Source organism: Nicotiana tomentosiformis, chromosome 8 (genome assembly GCF_000390325.3).
Source record: "Nicotiana tomentosiformis chromosome 8, ASM39032v3, whole genome shotgun sequence".
Classification (NCBI taxonomy): domain Eukaryota; kingdom Viridiplantae; phylum Streptophyta; class Magnoliopsida; order Solanales; family Solanaceae; genus Nicotiana; species Nicotiana tomentosiformis.
Genome location: NC_090819.1, coordinates 135,854,595 through 135,876,811, shown reverse-complemented (window position 1 = coordinate 135,876,811; position 22,217 = coordinate 135,854,595). Strand labels below are relative to the sequence as shown.

Genomic DNA, 22,217 nt, shown 5'->3' with positions numbered 1-22,217 from the left:
AGATTCATCGCTCATCTTACTACCACTTGTGAGCTCATATTCAAGCTGGTAAAGAAAGATACGACAATCAAATGGAAATATGAGTGCCAAGAAGCTTTCGATAAAATCAAAGAGTATCTGTCAAATCCGCCGATATTGGTTCTACCCGAGCCAGGAAGACCTTTGTTCTTGTACCTGACAGTCCTGGAAAATTCTTTTGGTTGTGTCCTGGTGCAACACGATGTAACCGGGAAGAGAGAACAAGCCATATATTATTTGAGCAAAAAGTTCACCAGTTATGAAGCCAAGTACACTTTGCTAGAAAGAACTTGTTGCGCCCTAACTTGGGTCACCCAAAAGCTAAGACACTACTTGTTGGCTTACACAACATATCTCATAACCAGATGGATCTTTTGAAGTATATATTCCAAAAACCCATACCCACTGGAAGGTTAGCGAAATGGCAGATCCTTCTCACTGAGTTTGACAGTGTCTATGTCACTCGCACAACGATGAAAGATCAAGCCTTGGCGGATCATCTAGCTAAGAACCCGGTCGATGATGAATACCAGCCATTAAGCACTTATTTTTCAGACGAGGAAACAAACTCAGTTGAAGTAATTCTAGAGAAAATTAATGCCTGGAAAATGTTCTTTGATGGGGCCATAAATGCAAAAGGCATGGGGATTGGGGCAATGCTGATTTCGCCCACCGGTCAACACTATCCGGTCGCATCCCGTCTTCAGTTCTTCTATACAAACAATACCATCGAGTATGAAGTCTACATCATGGGCATAAATATTGTAACACCCTAAATGTTTACTAATATTTGCATTTTTTATTGAACATATTTATAATGAGGAGATATTTTTTACTTCGCACTTCCAAAACATGAAATTGACAATACATGAAAATTCCTTACTCTAGGTTGTGTTAATATTGACAAAGAAGTTCCATGGTGTTGCTATGTGTAATACTTAATATTATTTTGATGAATTGTTGTTAAATACATTATAATTAAGTTTTTGGGATGCCACCCTTTTGTATTTATCTAAGGATATTTAGTAGTTGGGCAGCCATTTTTATTTCATATTTATCCAAAATTCTTAAAGATAACTTTGATTGACTTAGTCTTCCATAAACTCCACATCTGCATTCTTTCAAGAAAAAGAAAACCCCTACACTCTCTCCTTCTTATCACCTGAAAACTTCATGAAAAGCACCATAAATTTCCACTAAAACAACCAGCAAAATTCGTTCTTGGTAAAGCTCAAGTTGCTCATTTCTTTTGTGGTAAGTTACTAAACCCGTTTTTACACTAGACATCTATTAGTATTTTCTTCATATCTTTTTGTATAGAGCTCCGTGTTAAGTGATCTAAGACTTTCTGGAAATATATTTCATAGATCTATAACTCTTATAAAGGAATCAAAACCTGGTTTGTCTTTTATTTACCTGAAAATAGGCAATGAAGTACAGGGTAGGTGCTGCCCGGATTTTTTATTTTACCAACCCTCCCTGTACTACTATTAGTAAGTTTAGCATAACGTTTTGTACAAAATTGATATGGGGGTGATTCAAGATGTTCTGAAATGCTAAAATACATATCTACAACTATAAAGAAGACCACACAGTCTAATTTGTCCTTTTTCATCTTCAAATCTTAGTCACAACACGAGACAGTGATACTGTTCAGAATTTCTGTTTCAAACATTTTGGGTAATTTTCACCAATATCATGTTTAGTTTGACATGTTAAATCATTAAACTTATATAGATATTTTATTATGTATTTAAGGTATATATATATCATTGTAAAAGCTTAGGGGAAGTGTTTGAGGAAGTGGACGAATTTGGTTTGTCTAGGGCGTAGACGATTCGAACGTCCTCAAGTTATGGTTGAACTATTTTGTGGTAAAACACCAAGGTTTGTGTATAAACTTTGTACTCTTTTTATTTGCTGGAATATTTTGAAATAACGTGATATTTTATTTTTCTTGTCTTCAATTAATAGCATTGCATTCATGTTATATCAAGTATTGCAAGATATTTGCTAAATCGCCCACTCGTACAAATTGTTTGATCAATTTGCATTCTTGTCGGGACTTTGTCCTTCTTGTGTCAGTGACTTTGTCACTCATCTTGGCATGCCTCTTGATTTGGATCTTTTGCCATCTTGACTTTGGATTTGTAATTCGTCTTAAATTATAGAACTTGTCCGTGTTAAGTATGAACTGGGAAGCCATTTTTAATATGGTTCTTGATTCTCTTGACTATTGGGTTTTGACCCTACTTGATTTGGAGCTTCAGTCCATATTGATATCTGATTTTTCTAAGTGTGATGGCATGACGTACATATTGGGCGAAAAATAGATATTTGACAAGCTTTCTTGGATTGATAGTATATGCTTTCTCAACTCTTGAATCTTGAACATTGTGATTGATATTTGGAAACACTTCAAGGTTGATATTTGATACCTTTGATATATTTGTTCACTTGTTTTAAATTATATTTTATTTGAGCTACCTATGACTGAAAATAGAAATTGGAGAAGTTAATGGCTCCAAGCCCAAAGTTTATATGCCACTAAGCTTTATGCTTAGCGATAGTTGTTTTCTATCATAGGTAATGTACGGGATGAAATTTGAAGAAGGCCTTATGAAGTAGTCTTTTTGGGAGCACTTATTAAGATCACATTTGCATATGCACCATGGTTTTGTATAGTTTTGAAACTTGTACATGATATATATATGTCACACTTATGTATGTTATTTGGATGCTTGGATATTAAGACCAAAATCTTGTAACTTGAATTTGGTAACTTATTTTGCTGTTTTAAGGTGTGTTAATAACTCAAGTCTTGTAATATGTTAAATTTACACTTTGTCTTATATATATGTACAAAGAAAAAAACTAGTTTTCCTTTTTATACCCGATAGTTTGAAATTTAAGTACAATACAAACTTGCAGTGATGTTGATTATTCAAGAAGGGTTATATCACCTTATGTTGATATTTTGACATTGTATTTCATTTTTAAAAAAATAAATAAATTATGAAGAGTATTTTCAAAAAAGAATAAATATTGCACTTTGGACCTCATCGCATGAGCCTATTTCCGCTATTAAATTATTCTAAATATTTGTTTAATTAATATCTTCTTAATGTTGTAAGTAGTAAATTAGATTTGTTTCGTAAGTAGCACCCTCCCAAAGGGGTTGCTACAAATATGGTAGTTGATCTGGATGTACAAGAATTATTAATCATGGGGGGGTCTGATTTAATTATTCGGCAAGCCCAAGGTGAATGGGAGACTCGAGACATCAAGTTTATCCCTTATAGGCAACGCGTGGAGGATATCAGCAAACAGTTTAAGTCCGTCGAGTTCATCTATATTCCTCGATTCCACAATGAGCTAGCTGATTCATTAGTTACTTTGGCCTCAATGATGCCGTACCCGGGTAATGTTCATATTGACCCGCTGGAGATTCAGGTTCAAGAAAGGTATGGTTATTGTAACGCAATTGAAATGGAGCCAGATGGTGAACCATGGTTTCATGATATCAAGAGATTTTTGAAAATAAAAGAATATCCCGAGCAAGCCAATGGAGATCAAAAGTGAACTATCAGAAGGCTTGCAAGTAGTTTCTTTTTGAGTTGAGAGATCCTATATAAAAGAACTCCAGATTTGAACCTTTTAAGGTGCGTAGATTTCTGAGAAGCTGAAAAGATCATGAACGAAGTGCATTCAGGAGTATGTGGGCCTCACATGAACGGGTATGTCCTTGAAAATAAAATACTATTGGCAGGTTATTATTGGATGACTATGGAAAATGATTACTTCAGTTTCGTCCGAAAATGCCATCAGTTCCAGATACACGGTGACCTGATTCATGCACCACCTTCATATCTACATTCTACATCAGTGCCTTGGCCGTTCGTTGCTTGGGGCATGGATGTTATTGGGCCAATTGAGCTGAAATCTTTAAATGGGCACATATTCATCTTGGTTGCCATTGATTATTTTGCAAAGTGGGTCGAAGCAGTCACTTTCAAATTCATCACCAAGAAGGCAGTGGTGGACTTCGTGCATGCCAATATTATTAATCATTTTGATATTCCTAAAACTATCATTACAGACAATGCTGTAAATCTGAATAGCCATTTGATGAGGGAGGTATGCGAACAATTTAAAATTACACATCGTAATTCTACCCCTTATCAGCCTAAAGCTAATGGTGCCGTTGAAGCTGCAAACAAGAACATCAAGAAGATCCTCAGGAAAATGGTTCAGGGTTCTAGACAATGGCATGAAAAGTTTCTTTTTGCACTATTGGGATATCGCACAACCGTGCGCACATCAGTCGTGGACACTCCCTACTTATTGGTTTATGGCACTGAAGTCGTAATACCTACAGAAGTTGAGATTCCCTCTCTTTGGATCATTGTTGAAACCAAAATCGAGGATAAGGAATGGGTCAAAACCCGGTTGGAACAATTAAATATGATTGATGAAAAGCGAATGGCCGTTTTCCATAGGTAGTTGTACCAACAAAGAATAGCCCGCACCTACAACAAGAAAGTGCGACCCAGAAAATTCGAAGTGGGACAACTCGTTCTGAGACGTATTCTCCCGCATCATGAAGAAGCCAAAGGAAAATTTTCTCCAAATTGGAAAGGTCGGTACATTATAAGAAGAGCGTTGCCGAAGGGAGCGCTGTATTTGGGGGACATCGAAGGAAATGTCGCTGAGACAGCTGTCAATGCATATGCGGTCAAAAGGTATTACGTTTGACCCTTTTTCACAAGCTTTAGTATGCTCCGATTGGGATGACGAAGGCCTTCGTTTCTCGCTATCTAAACTCTATCAATCTTTTGCAAACCCTTTGAGCCGGTTCCCTTCCTTTGATTTTCCTCTTTGGAACATGGAAGTTATTATGAAAAACAAATTAAAAATAATTAAAAAAAACAAAAGAAAAGAAAGACAAAAGAAAATCAAAAACAAAGTTCATTGAACGACGTTCAACTTGATTCCGAAAGGATTGTAAGCAGCCTCTCTCTGGGGTTTAGTCACACTAAAACAAAAATCCACATTCCCCCAAAAGTTTAAACTGGGGCAGATGTTATAATGGTTCGGCGATAGTTTCGCCTGAATAGTTCCAAAGTTATAATTCAATTGAAATTCTTTTTACCCAAATCCTTTTCAAGTCCTTTTGATCAATCGACGAGAATGTTCAAGAATTGGAGGATATTGTTACTTGGATCTGAAACAACCAAATGAGAGAGTCTTATTGGTAAAAACCCTCACGGGCACCGTAAGGCGATGGTGAGTAAAGAAACCAAAATGAGAGAGTCTTGTTAGTGAAAACTCGCAAAGAGCACTATAAGGCGATGGTGACAAGAGAAATGAGAGAGGTTAGTTGGTGAAAATCCGCAAAGGACGCCACTGATCGAAAAGAGGATCCTCACACCCATTGCATCAACACAGTCCTAGGCAAGGTTTCTCGGTTTTGAGGTAAAAGTTGTGATGAATTTCTGAGAGTCGGACGGTTTACACCAATCAGGCATCCAATCCTAAATTCAAGTTATGTTCATTAAAGTTTGCATGTACTCTAGATAAGTCCTTCTTTCCTTTTCCCGAAAGGGATACCTCTTGTCTAAATTCATTGTCCATTCTATTGTTTGTTTTTCTTTGAATCCCTTTCGGTCTAACTCTGTTCCAAAACTAAGGAAAAAAAGGGATGGCAAAACTGATTTACAGGGCTCTCATTTGATACAAGCTAATATGTAAAAAGGCACCTAGCCTCGACAAAGGTATCAAGGCAACCCCGACTGGCCATGATGGCTGATGTTTTGAAATCGAGAACTCTCGAAAGAAAGAAATAAAATTGAAGTGACTACAATAGAAAATCAAGTTGAAAAGGTTGAGTCTCACGCGACTAACCGTCTTGGCAAGGTTTGAAAAGCCAAGGATTCCCCAATTCTCAGAAGTTAAAAATTGGAAGAAATAAGTCAAATGCACACGAAGGCAAAATAAAGTTGTAAAGGTTAAGTCCCACGCGACCAACCGTCATGGTAAATTTTGGATAAGCCAAAGGTTCTCCGGGGCTATAATTGCAATCGGTATTCAGGAGACAACCAATTGCGATTGAAATTATCATCAAAGAAGCCGGGCCGAGAACAAGTGACTGAAATACTCAAGGCCGCAAAACCAACCACCATTTCAAACTAACAATTATTATTTTTTTGAAAAACAGGAAACATGTGCAATCCAAAAGCAGCCTTGCAAGAAGAAGGTGCAACCAAACGAAACTGCGCGGGGGCTAGAAACAACGCTGCAAAAACAACAACTCCAAAAAGGGAAGTCTTCTCCAAATTCTTTCCCGCATTTTACTCATTCTCTTAGTAAAAAATAAGAAAAAGGGAAGAAAGTTCAAAATCATGGTAGTATAGGGCACACTAATCCCTAGATGCGTTTTCCAACATAGGGTCTCCACTCCTTAGTTGATTTTATCTTAGACATAGGTCTCCACTCCCTTGTCTTATTTCCAATATAGGGTCTCCACTTCCTAGTTGATTTTATCTTAGACATTGGTCTTCACTCCCTAGTCACTTTTCCAACATAGGGTCACCACTTACTAGTTAATTTTATTTTAGACATAGGTTCTCCACTCCCTAGTCTCTTTTCCAACATAAGATCTCCACTCCCTAGATGATTTTATTTTAGACATAGGGTCTCCACTCCCTAGTCTCCTTTCCAACATAGGGTATTTACTCCCTAGTTGATTTTATCTTAGACATATGGTCTCCACTCCCAAGTTGATTTTATTTTAGACATAGGGTCTCCACTCCCTAGTTGCTTTTATTTTAGACATAGGGTCTCCACTCCCTAGTATCCTTTCCAACATAGGGTCATCACTCCCTAGTTGATGTTATTTTAGACATAGGGTCTCCACTCCCTAGTCTTTTTTTCCAACATAGGTTCTCCACTCCCTAGTTGATATTATTTTAGACATAGGGTTTCCACTCCCTAGTCTCCTTTTCCAACATAGGGTCTCCACTCCCTAGTTGATATTATTTTAGACATAGGGTCTCCACTCCCTAGTCTTATTTTCTAACATAGGGTATCCACTCCCTAGTTGATTTTATTTTAGACATACGGTCTCCACTCCCTAGTCTCATTTTTCAATATAGGGTCTTCATTCCCTAATTGATGTTATTTTAGACATAGGGTCTCCACTCCCTAGTCTTCTTTTCCAACATAGGGTCTCCACTCCCTAGTTGATTTTATTTTAGACATAGGGTCTCCACTCCCTAGTCTTCTTTTCCAACATAAGGTCTCCACTCCCTAGTTGATGTTATTTTAGACATAGGGTCTCCACTCCCTAGTCGTCTCTTCCAACATAGGGTCTCCACTCCCTAGTTGATATTATTTTAGACATAGGGTCACCACTCCCTAGTCTCCTCGCCAATTTAGGGTACATCAACCCCTAACTGTGTTTTTTCCAGTATAGGGTCGCCACTCCGTAGTTGATATTTCCCAATATAAGGTACACCAATCCTTAGTTGAGGCACCATTTAGACAGTCAGGGTACACCAATCCCGGCCTTTTATTAATTTCAATAATGAAGTAATATAAATTTTGTTACAAATAACTCACGAAATTTTTCTAGTGAAAACTAGGGCAGAAAAATTCGTTTGTTTGTTTGTTTGTTTGTTTTGGTGTATGAGCAGGTTTTACCTCGAGGCACGGGGTTCGAGATAACCAAAAGAAGAAGTCTCAACCTAAAATAAAGAAAAGAAAAGGAAAAGAAGTGCATCCAAAATGCAAAAGCGGATGAAAATATGTGGACTCACGAGCATTGCATATCCCATTTTGTTCAGAAGAAGCTATAGAAGAATGAACTAGCACCTGCAGCTAGCTAGCATTAAGGTTCAGATCGAAGTCTACGTGAAGAACCAGCCAAGACTCAAGATCAAGCTTCAAAAGACTTAGAGATAGGAATCTTGTAACTCATAACTAATAAGCTTTTTTAGTTTTTATTTTATTTTAATTTTGGTGTAATAAGGAGTTCAACAAGCAGTAACAACAACAACAACAATGAAACTACAACTTTCCGGTAGTCCCAGCTACCAAAATTTTCAGAACTACACTAACTTGATTCCTTTATAGCCAAGGATATGTAGGCAACCTCGGAATCAAGGTTCAGTCAAACATTTTCAAAATGCTTCCCATGGAGTGTCAAACAGGCAAAATTGCTCATAATTGCTCACTTTATCTTTGCTTGAAAACTCTTCATGCTCTTGAGAAAAGATGGGCAATAGTGAGCACGTATTTTTGCCCCATGCCTAAAATACTCCTAAGAATACTCCAAAATAGTTTAATTGCCTTTATGGAATTTTAGGAATTTTCTTTATTTTTATTGGTTTGGCATTCATTTGCATTTTTAGCATATTTAGTGGCATTGCAAATCATGAAAATAACAAAAATATTTTATATTTTATTCTTTGCATTTTTAGATCTTAATCAGATGTTAATTGCATTTCTAGAATATAAAAAAAAATCATTAGTCGTTTTAGTTTGAAGGATTTTGTTTTAGAATTTTGCATTAATTCACAAATTTAGCTAATTAATTAGTTTAATTGTAGTTTCAAAATAGGTATAATTAGAGTATTAAATAAGTGTTCAAATTTGAAAATGAAACAAAGAAGGAAAGAGGAGAGGCCTGCTGGTTCAATTTCGCAGGCCCAATGCCAACTCAATACCCGCCACAGTCCACTCCAAAACTAGTCCTGCTCTTTAAACAACCAAATGACCCCGTTTCCCCCCTTTCAATACTGGCTCTTCATCTCAGTTAATCCAACGGTTGAGAACTAATTCCCTTTCCCCCATATATTTGTCCTAAGAGATCAGACCTACCCCCCTCCCCAAAACAAACCCTCTCAGATCCCTCTTTTCACTCATGTCTCTCAAATCCTCTAACCCTAGCCGCCCACATACCCAAAACTGCCTCTGGCGGCACCACCTCCAAACACCCTCAAACATTCACCAAATAATCCACACATTCCCCTCTCTCGAATCTGTTAACTTTTCCTTTAAACTTCCTTGTTCTTGTCGATTAGCCGTAGCCATTCCCCTTTTTAACCACTCGTCTGTCTTCATCCGTTTACAGTTTAAATTTACATCATTCGAAAGCTCTTGATGAGATCGGATTGTCCGTTGATGTAAGTTTCACGCCATATCTCGGAGGTCACATTTTGGTCGAAGCCGCTGTTTGAACGCCCATATTCCTTTGCAACTCTTCATTGTTTTGCTTAAATATCAATAGGTAATTTCTTTTTTTCTTTCCTCTTCGATTAAGTAGTTTTCTTTTCTTCCAATTTTCTTAGAGTATGTCGCTCTTCTCAAATGTTAAAATTGATTCAGATTAATGAGGATTCAAGATTAGATGATCTCATGTTTTGCATGATTTGGTTAATATTAAATTACATGGTAGTTAGTTTAATTACATGATGTGTTAGGATAATTGATTTTGAATTTAGATGTTGAAACAGATTGTTTGTTAGGTTAATTTGCATAATTGTCTGCCTTCTTTGATCTCTGTATCCGCCAGGTGTTCCTGTTAAAATTTATTTGTAAATATTAGGAGTTTGAGGGAGTTAATTGAAATAAAGAAATTTAGGAGAATCTTGCTTAACTAATTGAGATATTTCTAGAAGAGGAAAATGACTGGTTTAGTAATTAAAGAAGTAGTAATGGGTTGTTATTTGTGGACTTAAGAGTAAATAACAGAAGAAGGAAGGGCTGAAAAATAGAGTGAAATCTCTGAATGGACAACTGTCCAAAAATCTGTTAAAAATAGATGCTTTCTTTCCTATTTTTCAGCTGACAGATTCTCCTACACCCCCTCTCATTTTCTCTCATATAGAACACCCCCATACTCTATATAACAGACCTCACATTCCCTCATTCACACACACCGATTCTCTGCAAATTTCCTCATCCCCACTCACTTTTCTCACAAAAAATGCTCTGAAAGTTGAAATCAGATCTAAAAATAAGAAAAAGAATTGTCGAATTCATTAACATTGTTTCATTAGTTCTGGGTTCTTTGTGGATTTTTGGGAGTAGGTTCTGAAGCTGTTTTGTGATGTTTCTGCTGCTGCATTTGTTCTTTCTGCTGCTTCCTTCCAACTTCAGAGATTTATTTTCTATTCTTTGTTTGGACCTGGATATTCCTCTCGCTTTGAATAGGTCGGTTCGAACACTCATGTACTCATATTCCTATGTGAATGAAATTTCTGATTTTTGCTTTGGTTTGTTGGATAGTTGTGTTAGTATGGCAATATGAGTTAATTTGTAATCCTATTTGATGTGTTACTTCAAACAACGTGTTTAAAAGTGGGATGTTAAAGCATATACTGACTCTATTAATTTCTGACTGTTTGAGCATGAAGTTCGATTCAAATATATTCCTAATATGTTTCTAAGTGGTGTTTAATAATAAAGGCATGATGTGGAAGGCTACTATTGCGATGAGTATGGTTGTAATTCATGTATCTAGCCATTAATTGGTCAAGTATGCAAACCTCAAAGACAAAATAGATTATCGGAGGCATTCGAAGCCATTGTAGGTCGAGTATTAGGGTTGTAGGTTAGGAGATAGTTGAGTCGTTCCTTACTTTGTTCCATTGTAGGACTAGTCATGTAGGGTTTTTGTCTGAGATAGCTAGTGGCAATGTTGTGGATTACTATTTCGCTTTTCAATACATGTCTTATTTACTAGCTATCACTTTTTCTTTGCATCTTTCTTCTAGATTTCATGGTGTTCCTATTGTTCTTATGATTGTCATGGTGATACTAATATTGTCTCCCTTTGCTTTGCATCCTTCTTCTGGATTTCATGGTGTTTCTATTTATCATATGATTGTTGTTGTGATACTAATATTGTCTTCTTTTTGTCCTTTTGTGTTTTTGTTTTTTTTGAGCCGAGGGTCTTTCGGAAATAGCCTCTCTACCCCGTCGGGGTAGGGGTAAGGTTTGTGTACACACTACCCTCCCTAGACCCCATTAGTGGGATTTTACTGGGATGTTGTTGTTGTTGTTGTTATTGTTATTCGAAGCCATTGTAGATAGTTTAGCATAGAAGTATAAATATCCCATTTTAGTTTGTACTATTAATTTAGAATAGGATGTGTTGTATAGTTTGATCAAAGCAGACATGACAGTAATGCCAACATCTAGATGTGTTAAGACTTGGATGTTGTTACGACCCGGTCGGTCGTTCCGAGAGTTGTAGCCCCATTTTCTCCATTTCTTCTTATTTATGTGTTGTTCAGCTGTGTTGAGTTGTATCGAGTTAGTAGGTTTGGGTTCAGAGTAGTTTTGGAGTGAAATGAGACACTTAGTCTCTTAGTTAGAAAGCTAAGTTAGAAAAGTCAATCGAAAGTTGATTTATGAGTAAACGAGTTCGGACTTGGATTTTTATGATTCGGTTAGCTTCGTTGAGTGATTTTGAATTAGGAGTGTGTCCAGAATATAATTTGGAGGTCCGTGGAAGAATTAGGTTTGAATTGGCGAAAGTTAGAAATTTGGCGATTTTGGTCGGCAGTGAAAAATTAGGTATCGGAGTCAGAATGAAATTTTGAAAGATGGAGTAGGTTCGTAGTGTCATTTGTGATGTGTGTGCAAAATTTGAGGTCATTCGGACATGGTTTGATAGGTTTCAGTGTCGTTGGCGAATTTTGGAAGCTTAGAAGTTCTTAGGCTTGAATCCGATGTTAGATTGGTGTTTTGGTGTTGTTTTGGGCATTCCAAAGGTTCGACTAAGTTCGGGTAGTGGTATATGACTTATTTGAATTATTGGTTGAGGTCCCGAGGGGCTCGAGATGATTTCGGATGGGTATCAGGGAGTTTGGAAGTTGGAAAATGCAACTGGAGCTGTTGTTCTGGTGTGTCTGCACCTGCGGATTGGGAACCACAGGTGCGAGCTTCGTAGGTGCGGGCTTGAGGCGCAAGTGTGCAGAGGAACCGCAGGTGCGGCTTGGTCTCCTGTGATGACCCAAAAGGTCATCTTATATTTTAGAACTCGAATCTGCTCTCTTAAGCCTTTAAAATCTCATTTTTACCCTTCTCGATTTACGTGCACAGTCTGGACAGGTTTTCGAAAAGTTTTTATGTTGAAAATTGATGAAAATAAGAATTTATGCCTTAAAAGTTCATTTTTATTGACTTCAGTCAACATTTTTGGTAAACGGGCCCGGATCCGTGCTTTGACGGTCCCGGTAGGTCCGTATCGAATTATGGAACCTGGGCGTATGCCCAGAATCGAATTTGGAGGTCTCTAGTTTGAGTTACAAATCTTTGATGAAAATTAAAAGTTTGGAAATTATTTGTTTATAAGAATTGATTGATATTTGACATTGTTAGTATCGGCTCCGTATTTTGGTACTAGAGCCCGGTACAGGTTCATTATGATATTTAAGACATGTATGTGAAATTTTGTTAGAAATGAAGTTGATTTGACGTGATTCAGACGCCCAGTTGAGAAAATAGAATTTTTATAGTGTTATTGAGAATTTCATTTGAATTGGTGCTAAATTTAGAGTTATAGGTGTTATTTTGGCAATTTGATCGCGCGAGCAGGTCCGTATGATATTTTTAGACTTGTGTACATGTTTGGTTTGGAGCCCCGAGGGCTCGGGTGAGTTTCGGATAGGCCACGAGATGTTTTAAACTTTGGAAATCTGGTTTTTCTGCAGAATCTGTGTTCTGGCATGTCCTTTTTCGCGTTCGCGAAGGCACTCTCGCGAACGCGAAGAGTAAACAGGGCAGCTGAGAATTTCTTCTTCGCGAACGCGAAGGCTTGGTCGTGAACGCGAAGCGATGGGGGCGTTACCCTTCGCGAACGCGACAAGCCCATCGCGAATGCGTAGCGTTAGGCACTGGCAGGGGAAGTCAGCCTTTTCTTCATCGCGAACGCGAGCAATATCTCGCGAACGCGAAGACCAGGGAAGGGTAGCCTACGCGAATGCGAGCACCGCCTCGCGAATGTGAAGGCTTGGCAGGCCATACACTTCGCGAACGCGATAGTGCTCTCGCGAACGCGATGAACATTGTCTCCTTGCACTTAACAGAATCCCAAAATGGGATTTTTGTCAAAAAACTCATTTTTCTCAAAAATCAAACGGTGAGGGGCAATTTTTCAAGAGTCATTCCTTCCCCAAATTGTTGGTAAGTGATTCTAAACCATTTTCTTTTAGTTACCCATTACATTTCTTGAATTTTCAACCTAAAATCTAGAGTTTTCATGGTAGAATTAGGGGTTAGGGTAGAAAATAGGGATTTCGGGAATTTGGGGATTTAGACCTCAATTTGAGGTAGGATTCCAAAACTAATTACATATTCGGGCTCGGGGGTGAATGGGTAAAAAGATTTTGGTCCGAACCTCGGGTTTTGACCAAGTGGATCCGGGGTCGATTTTTTGACTTTTTGGAGGAAAAATTGGAAACTTTAATTTACAAAATATAATTGATTCCTTTAGCAATATTTGATATTATTGAGTCACTTTTGAATAGATACGAGTGGTTTGGAGGTGAATTCCAAAGGAAAAGCCATGATTGAGAATTAAGTGGCCTTCATAGCGAGGTAAGTGTTGTGTTTAACCCTGACTTGAGGGAATTATGAACCTTAGATTATTTGCTAAGTGAAATTTATGTGAGCGGCGTATATGTGAGGTGACGAGTACTTATGCGCCGCCAATTTACTTATTTTCCATGTTCATCTGTTTTTCTTATATTGTCTTATTCCTATGCCAAATTATTACGTGTTATACTGGTGCTGTTCAAATTATCGTTCTTATTATGTTTACGAAATTTTCTGGTGATAATTGAATTTTTATTTCAAAGTTGAGATTGATATTATGGAACCAAATATTGAAGTAAGGTTTGTACTTGTTATTCTATCTCCCTGTTGTTATTCATGCATTGCATTATGGTAAGGGAAAGTGTTAATGCACGAAGGGTGATGCCGTACCATATTGTGAGTGTTAATGCACGAACGGTGATGCCGTGCCATATTGTGAGTGTTAATGCACGAAGGGTGATGACATGCCATATTGTGAGTGTTAATGCATGAAGGGTGATGCCGTGCCATATTGTGAGTGTTAATGTACGAAGGGTGATGCCGTGCCGTTTCTATTAATTTTATGGTGAGATTGAGAGTAAAAGCACGAAGGGTGATGCCGTGCATTTTTCTTTATTGTATTCATTATTCCTGTTGATTCATGGTATATTTACTGCTCCGATGATCATTCTGTTGTAGTTCTTTATCTGTATTCCCCTTAGTATTTCTCCCCTCCTGACATTTCCTGTTTAGTTCTTCATTCCTGTTATTTGCGTATACAATGTTAAATTGTACAGGTTGATTGTAGGTGCCTTGCCTTAGCCTCGTCACTACTTCGTCGAGGTTAGGCTAGACACTTACCATTACATGGGGTCGGTTGTACTGATGCTGCACTCTGCAATTTCTGTGCAGATTTTGATACCGGCTCAGGTTGATCGAGATTTACTATTAGTCCGCTGTCCGGAGACTCAAGGTAGATCTGTCGGTGTTCACAGACCTTGAAATCCCCGTCTATCTTTTTATGTCCTACTGTTTTCCTTCATTTAGACAGTTGTATTTCTTTCAGACTATTACTTGTAGTAAATTCTAGAATGCTCGTGAATTGTGATTCCAGATCCGGGTGGTGGTAGTAATTAATACAGTTTTATGATATTCCACACTTATTATATTTCATCTTAGTTAATTATTGTTAATTACTGAATGTAAATAAGGAATTGGTTTAATAATTCTCTAACGTTGGCTTTCCTAACAAGTGAAATGTTAGGCGCCATCACGGTCCCGTCGGTGGGAAATTTTGGGTCGTGACATCTCCACATCTGCGATGACCGCAGGTGCGGTAAGGTGACCGCAGAAGTGAAGCCTGGTGAGTTAATGAAAATCCGCAGATGCGCATATGGGGTCGCAGGTGCGGAACCCCTGGGTAGAACCTATATATATCACACTTCGCGAATGTTTACCCTTTTTCCTTCGTTATTGAATGGGTTTTTGAGCTAGGGCAGTGTTTTTAGAGGGAGAATCACGAGACATCAGTGAGTTAAGTCGCTTGGGTTTATTTACACGCGTTTATGATGTTTTTCCACTGATTAGCCATGAAATTAGTAGGGGTTTAGGGTGAAATTGAGGGAGTTAGGGTTTGAGTTTTGGAGAGTTTTAAGTGAGGATTTGAGGGACAAAACAAAGTCCGATTTTGACTATTTTATATGGTTAGACTCGGTTGAGGACGAGGTTTGTTATTCTGCCATGTTTTGACTGGTTTCGAGATGTGGGCCCGGGGCCCGGGTTTTGGCCAATTTTGGATTTTTGGCCTATTTATGTAGTTTTTATTGTGGAATTCGATTCTCTAGCCTATGTTGATAGTAGTATTCTGATTTTGGTTAGATTCAGAGCTTTTGGAGACCGAGTCCAGAGACGAAGGCATCCCAGAGTAGGATTTTACGCTGTTAAGGTAAGTAACAGTTTTAACTCTGGCTTTGAGGGTATAAACCCAGAGATTTGACATCACATGATTGTTTGGAAGTGATACCCATGCTAGATGACTGGCGTGTGGATGTGCACTGCGAGGGATTGAGACTTGGTCCGTCCCGAGAGGTTGTGAGGCCTAATAGCTATTATTTGTGGTTATGTGTTTATTTGTTGTTGAACTTGTTTGCTTTCATGTTAGAGAGCATGAATAGGCTTTATTCATGCTCACATTAATTGCACTCAGTCATAGATATTATTGTACATGTTTACCTCAGTCCCTATTGTTTTGCTGATATGTTGTGATACTTGATGTGGGCTGTGTTTCCCTAATTTGTTGATGATGGTGAGGCTAGAGAGGTATTTGACTGAGTGAGGCCGAGGGCCTGTTGTGAGGTATTTGATTGAGGCACGTGAGTTATCCGTGCGGATCCAGGTATTGATACCATAGCGCGTGAGTTGTCCACGTAGCACTTGAGTTGACCGTGCGGATCAAGGGATTGATACTATAGCACATGAGTTGTTTATGCAACACGTGAGTTGTCCGTGGTTAGCGCTTGGGCTTTGGGAGCCCCTACGGAGTCTGTACATACCCCCAGTGAGCGCAAGTACCTATTGAGTGTTGAGTGCTGAGTGCGAGTGACGAGAGCCGAGTGCTGAGTGATGGAGTGACATTGTTGTGAGGATTCATTGCTTTTGCTGTTGCTGCATTTTACCCGTTAATTTCTTTGTAGCATTTATTGAGTTGATGGAATTTATCTGTTTATTTCTGTTTATTTTAAATTGTGATAAAGAAATAATTGGATTGGTCTACTTAGCTCGTCACTACTACTCTGTTCCTTAGTTATTTCTATTACTACTGAGTCGGTTGTACTCATACTATACCATGCACTTTATGTGCAGATCCAGGTGAGTTAGAGCTCGGCGATCGTTGAGTTCTGGCCGGCTATCGTTGGAGACTGCAAGGTAGCTGCTAGCGCCCGCAGGACCTTGTTACCCCTTTTATCATTCCTTTTTTTGGACTGTATTGACAGTTAGACAGTTTTATTTCTTAGTTCATAGATTTAGACGCTCATTACTTAGTGACACCCCGATGTTTGGGGCTCATTTATGTATTTTCTATAATTAGATTTAGAGTTGATTTAGTTTATGAAAAATTTAAATGTTGGAAATGTTTTATTAAATTCTTATAATCGATTTAGTAGTAATATTTTGGGAAATAGGCTTGCCTTGTAACACGATAGGCGCCATCACGACCATGGTTAGATTTTTGGGTCGTGACAGATGCATGCCTAAAAGCGATAATGTTTATTGAGGTTAATTTCTATTTTTGATGTATCCAAAGGTTTGAAATCATCATTAAGTTTGTTAAACTCAGAGTAGTGGCCATTTTCGAAATTAGTAGTTGCAAGTGAAATTGAAATTATGACTTTACTCTTATAAGGCTGGATGTGAGCCTAGAGTTCCGCAGATTTGGAACTCAATGTTGTCGTTAGTGACACAAAGAGGATTCTTGATTGAGTCCATTTGCCTATCTTATTTGATTAATCCACGTTGATAAGATAATAATGTGTTAAGTTGTTGTTAGATGCCTTTTAAAATGTCTCGACTAATTTCCCTTCATCACTGCCTAAATGCCTTTTCTTAAGGTTGAGTAGCTTTTAAACATTACCAATATGCTAATAAGTCCAGACTTAAACAGATTACCCAGTAGCCTTACATATAAAGATGAGGTGATTTAGAAGTTAATTGACAGCCCCATTCTAGCTTAAATAAGTAAACCACAACAATTTATTTCATACCGTTTTGAATTATCCGCATCGTAGAAATGCTTTCGGCGCGCATTTAATCTACTATCATGATTGTGTACACGTTTGCGTGACATGATTATGATTCCCAAAATAAAATCAAAGTACGCGGTCGTGCGACTTTGGCTAAAAACCATCTTGATAATTAATAAAGCGTGATTAATTGTGTACACGTATGCGTGACATGATTTAGCGCACCAAATAAAATGGATTTATGCACATGTGATATGTTTCAAAGATAAATCCATAAACGCCATAATTAATAGTGGTAAAAGATAAAATACACTTAGGTTTTAAAAAAATACGTAATTAAATAATTAATTATGCCAGGTATGATTAAAGCGACCGTGCTAAAATTACGAAATCCGGGAGTGCCTCACACCTTCTCCTGGGTTAACAGAATTCCTTACATGGTCTTGTGTGTTCGCGGACCATAAATAGAGTTAATTTTCTCGATTTGGGATTTAAAATAAACCGGTGACTTGGGACACTATAATAAATATTCCAAGTGCCGACTCTAATTAAATAAATAATCTCATTTTGAATAATGTTACTTTAATTAGGAAAACTCCCTATTCTTCGGAAAAAGGAGGTGTGACACAACTGATGTAGAATTTCGGGGCCAGTTAAGGATGAAATGAATATAGTAAAAACGGAGGCAATTATACTATACAGAGGGGAAAGGATGTAGGTAATAAGTTGGACTAAAGGGTGAACAATATATTCGAGGAAACCGATTCAAAAGTTCAGATCATACTGGACTAATAAATAGGTGAAATTGCAGTAGATGGTGATAAAAATAGCTAAAACTGCATCAATATTATAAATAGTATCGTTGAAAGTAGCTATTTTTGCAAATCACCCTCTTAACAGTCAGCTCAGCCAATATCTCAGCACTCAAAAAGCCCAAACCAAAACCCAAACTGTAACGACCCGATCGATCGTTTTGAGCATTTACGCTCCTTTCAATTATTTGAGATCTTGCATAACTTCCTACGAGGTATTATGACTTGTGTGAATTGTCGATTTTGATTTTAAGGTATTTCGGAGTTAGCTTGGAAGGGTGAATTTCATGTTGGAAGCTTAAGTTGAAATAGTTGACCGGATATTGACTTATGTGTAAACGACTCCAGAATAGAGTTTTGATGATTCCAATAGCTCTGTATGGTGATTATGGACTTAGGAGCCTGTCCGAAAAATTATTTGGAGGTCCGTAATAGAATTAGGCTTGAAATAGCGAAAGTTGAATATTTGGAAAGTTTGACCGGGGGTTGACTTTTTGATATGGGGGTCGGAATCCGATTCCAGAAATTGGAATAGGTTCGTTATGTTATTTATGACTTGTGTGCAAAATTTGAGGTCAATCAAACTTGATTCGATAGATTTCGGCATCGAATGTAGAAGTTGAAAATTTCATAATAGATTAAAGTTCAAGTGAGTTCGCACAAGACCCAACTTCAAATGGGAATAAATATCATGATACGAAGTGTTATATGGTGTATTAACTATCAAATGAAATATATTTGAGTCTAGTTTCTAACGCTTTAAACCGTTTGTCATTTGGACCTTCCTACAAGAAGTTACGACTAAATTTACCAAAGGCTAGAAAAATACAATTCTGCGATCGCAAAACTGCTTTTGCGACCGCAAACTGGTTGCAGAATGGAGCAGAAGAGCCCAATTCTAGGCACCGATTTTTCGATCAACTTTGCGGCCCGCATACCCGTTCTGCGGTCCATTATGCGACCGCAGACCTGCTTTCAGAGGGTTAATTTTTCTATTTTCATAACCCAATCTCATTTCGATAAATAGGCTTTGGGACTTATTTAGGAGCAAAAACATGATATTTTTAGAGAGAAGGGAGATTGTTCTAGAGAGAGGAAGAAGCTTAAGTGTTTTGTTCATCAAGATCTTGTTCAAGCTTTGAAATCCTACAAGGAAATATCACAAGATCTTCACCCAAGAGGTAAGGTTCTAACCCCTAGTCTTCAATTTCGAGTTTGGGTAAAGATGGGTGATTAAGAGTATGATTCTTGGGTGTAATAGTATTATTTATACATATCAATAAGGTTTATGGAAATATTATTGAGTTCAAATGGGTAAAGATTGGGTTGAAAATTGTAGAAATCTTCAAAGACTTTAATTGAAGATTTGAGGGTCGAGTTGATGTCGGAATTTGGTAAAATTTATATGGTTGGACTCGTGGTTGGATGGGTGTTCATATTTTGTAACTTTTATCGGGTTCCGAGACGTGGGCCCCACGGGCAATTTTTGAGTTAATTTCGGATTTTATTGGAAAATTAGTATCTCCTTATGGAATTAATTACAATAATTGGTATTGACTGAATCGAATTAATTGTGGCTAGATACGAGGCTTTCGAAGATCAATTCTCATGGCAAGGGCATAGTGGAATAAAGAATTACACGGTTTGAGGTAAGTAACGGTTATAAATCTGGTCCTGAGGGTATGAAATCCTGGATTTTGGTATCATGTAACTATTTTGGAGGTGACGCACATGCTAGGTGACGGGCGTGTGGGCGTGCACCGAGAGGATTATGACTTGGTCCGTCCCGGAAAACTGTAAAGTTGAATAATTTATTGTTAGCTATATGCTCTCTATGTATTGATAAAATTTGACTTTAAATCATGTTAGAAATCATGCTTAGGATATGTGATAGTACTGTTGGGACCCACAAAGGTCGCGTACTTGTTGAATTGCCTGCTAAATGCTATATGTACTCAGTCTCAGTGTTTACTTGCATATTTTATCTGAGTCTCTATTATTATTATTATTGATACATCATATCATTGTGTTTTGGACTGATTTCATGATTATTGAGAGCCCGAGAGACTGGAGAGATTTATGACTAAGTGAGGCTGAGGGCCTCATTGTGAGATATTGATACAATAGCACGTGAGTTGGCCGTGCAGATCCTTATATTATACTATAGCACGTGAGTTGGCTGTGCAGATTCTTATATTATACTATAGCACGTGAGTTGACCGTGCAACACGTGAGTTGGCCGTGCAGATCTAGATATTTATATTATGGCACATGACTTGTCTGTGCATCACGTGAGTTGTCCGTGCAGATTATAGAGCTTGGGTTGTAGGAGCTCTCCGGAGTCTGTACACCCCCAGTGAGCGCGAGTACCCATTGAGTATGAGTGATGAGGGCTGGGAGCCCAACGAGTGATGAGGGCTAGGAGCTCAGTGACTGATTGTTGTCCTGAGAGGTTGTACTTGATTTCCATTTGTTGTTGCACCTAGTTGCTATCTATCATTGTTGTGAAATCTCTGAAAGATTTTATATACGGATTACATGAACATGAATTGTATAAAAATTGATTTGACATTAAACTGTCAGATTTGAAAGCATGTCTATTCTTTGTTGGAACTACTGAATATGAACTGTAGTTGTGTTGCTCTTCACTATCTTCAGTTCTTTATTTATTATTGTTACTTACTAAGTTGGTTGTACTCATACTACACCCTACACTTCGTGTGCAGATCCAGGTGTTCCCGGTCATAGCGAGTGTTGATTCTCTCGCACAATTGACTTTTTTGGAGATTCAGAGGTAGTTGCATGTTTCGCAGACCTTGTCTCTTCTTCCCTATCTCCTTGTTTATTGTATTTGGTCTCAAACTATTATAGACCGTATTTTCCAGACTTATATTCAGATTAGATGCTCATGTACTCAGTGACACTAGGTTTTGAGAGTGGTTGTATCGGTAATTGTACGATTTATGGATTTTATTGAAATATTATATTTTCAAACTTAAGAGAAATTGTGGTTTATTGAAATTTTCGGCTTGCCTAGTATTGAGATAGGAGCCATCACGACGAGTGAGATTTTGGGTTGTGACACAAACTTATATATATATGATAAATTCCTCGAATATTTTAGGAAAAATGATACTGTATAGCCGCTATAAAAATAATAGCTGATATATGCATTATATATGTTATATACAAAAATTATACAAATTTAATATACTTTTTCGGTAATATAATGACCCGGCCGGTCGTTTTGAGAATTAGAGTTCCGATCCCATTATATCTTATTTCCCCGCATTTGTTTCTGCTTTTGGGATTTGCCGGAGTGATTGGTTATGGAATTCGGGGTGTTTTGGGACACCTAGTCCCTAGTTGTGAGTTTAAGCCTTAGAAATTGGACCATAGTCCGAACTGTATGAAGACAGATCCGGAATGGAATTCTATCAACTCCGTTAGCGCCGTTGAGTGATTTTGAGCTAAGGAGCGCGTCCGGAATGTGTTTTGGAGGTCTGTAGTAGATTTAGGCTTGAATTGGCGAAAGTTAGTTTTTCGGCAATTTCGGCCGATAGTAGAAATTTTGATATCGAGCTCGGAATAGAGTTTCGAAAGTGCCTGTAGGTTTGTAGTGTCATTTTTGACCTGTGTGTAAATTTTGAGGTCATTCAGACTAGATTTGATGTAGTTTGGCATTGTTTGTAGAATTTGGAAAATTCTAAATTCTTAGGCTTGAATCCATGCTTAATTCATGATTTTGGTGTTGTTCGACGTGGTTTGAAGGCTTGACTAAGTTCGTATGGTGTTTTAGGATTGGTTGGAATGTTTGATTGAGGTCCCGGGGGTCTCGGGTGTGTTTCAGATATTTAACGGAATGAAATTGGACTTAGGAAAATCTGGTGCCTTTGTTGGTTCTGGTGTTTCGCCCATGCGGAAGGGAGGCCGCAGGTGCGGAGTGAGTGCACATATGCGGAACTGTTGGGGCTGGTGATGGAGTGCAGGTGCGCAAGTTTGACCGCACATGTGACCTCGCAGGTGCGCATGGGAAGCTCGCAGATGCGGAAATGGGCTTGTC

The 22,217-nt window shown here is 38.1% G+C and overlaps 1 protein-coding gene across 1 annotated transcript; it reads left to right on the top strand.

The window, feature by feature from the left end:
- Nucleotides 1-3,207: 3,207 nt before the first annotated feature.
- LOC104103879 (uncharacterized) lies at nt 3,208-3,600 on the top strand. The gene has a single exon (XM_009611821.1). It carries the CDS (start codon nt 3,208-3,210, stop codon nt 3,598-3,600), a length of 393 nt encoding a protein of 130 aa, XP_009610116.1.
- The last annotated feature ends 18,617 nt before the right edge of the window (nt 3,601-22,217 follow it).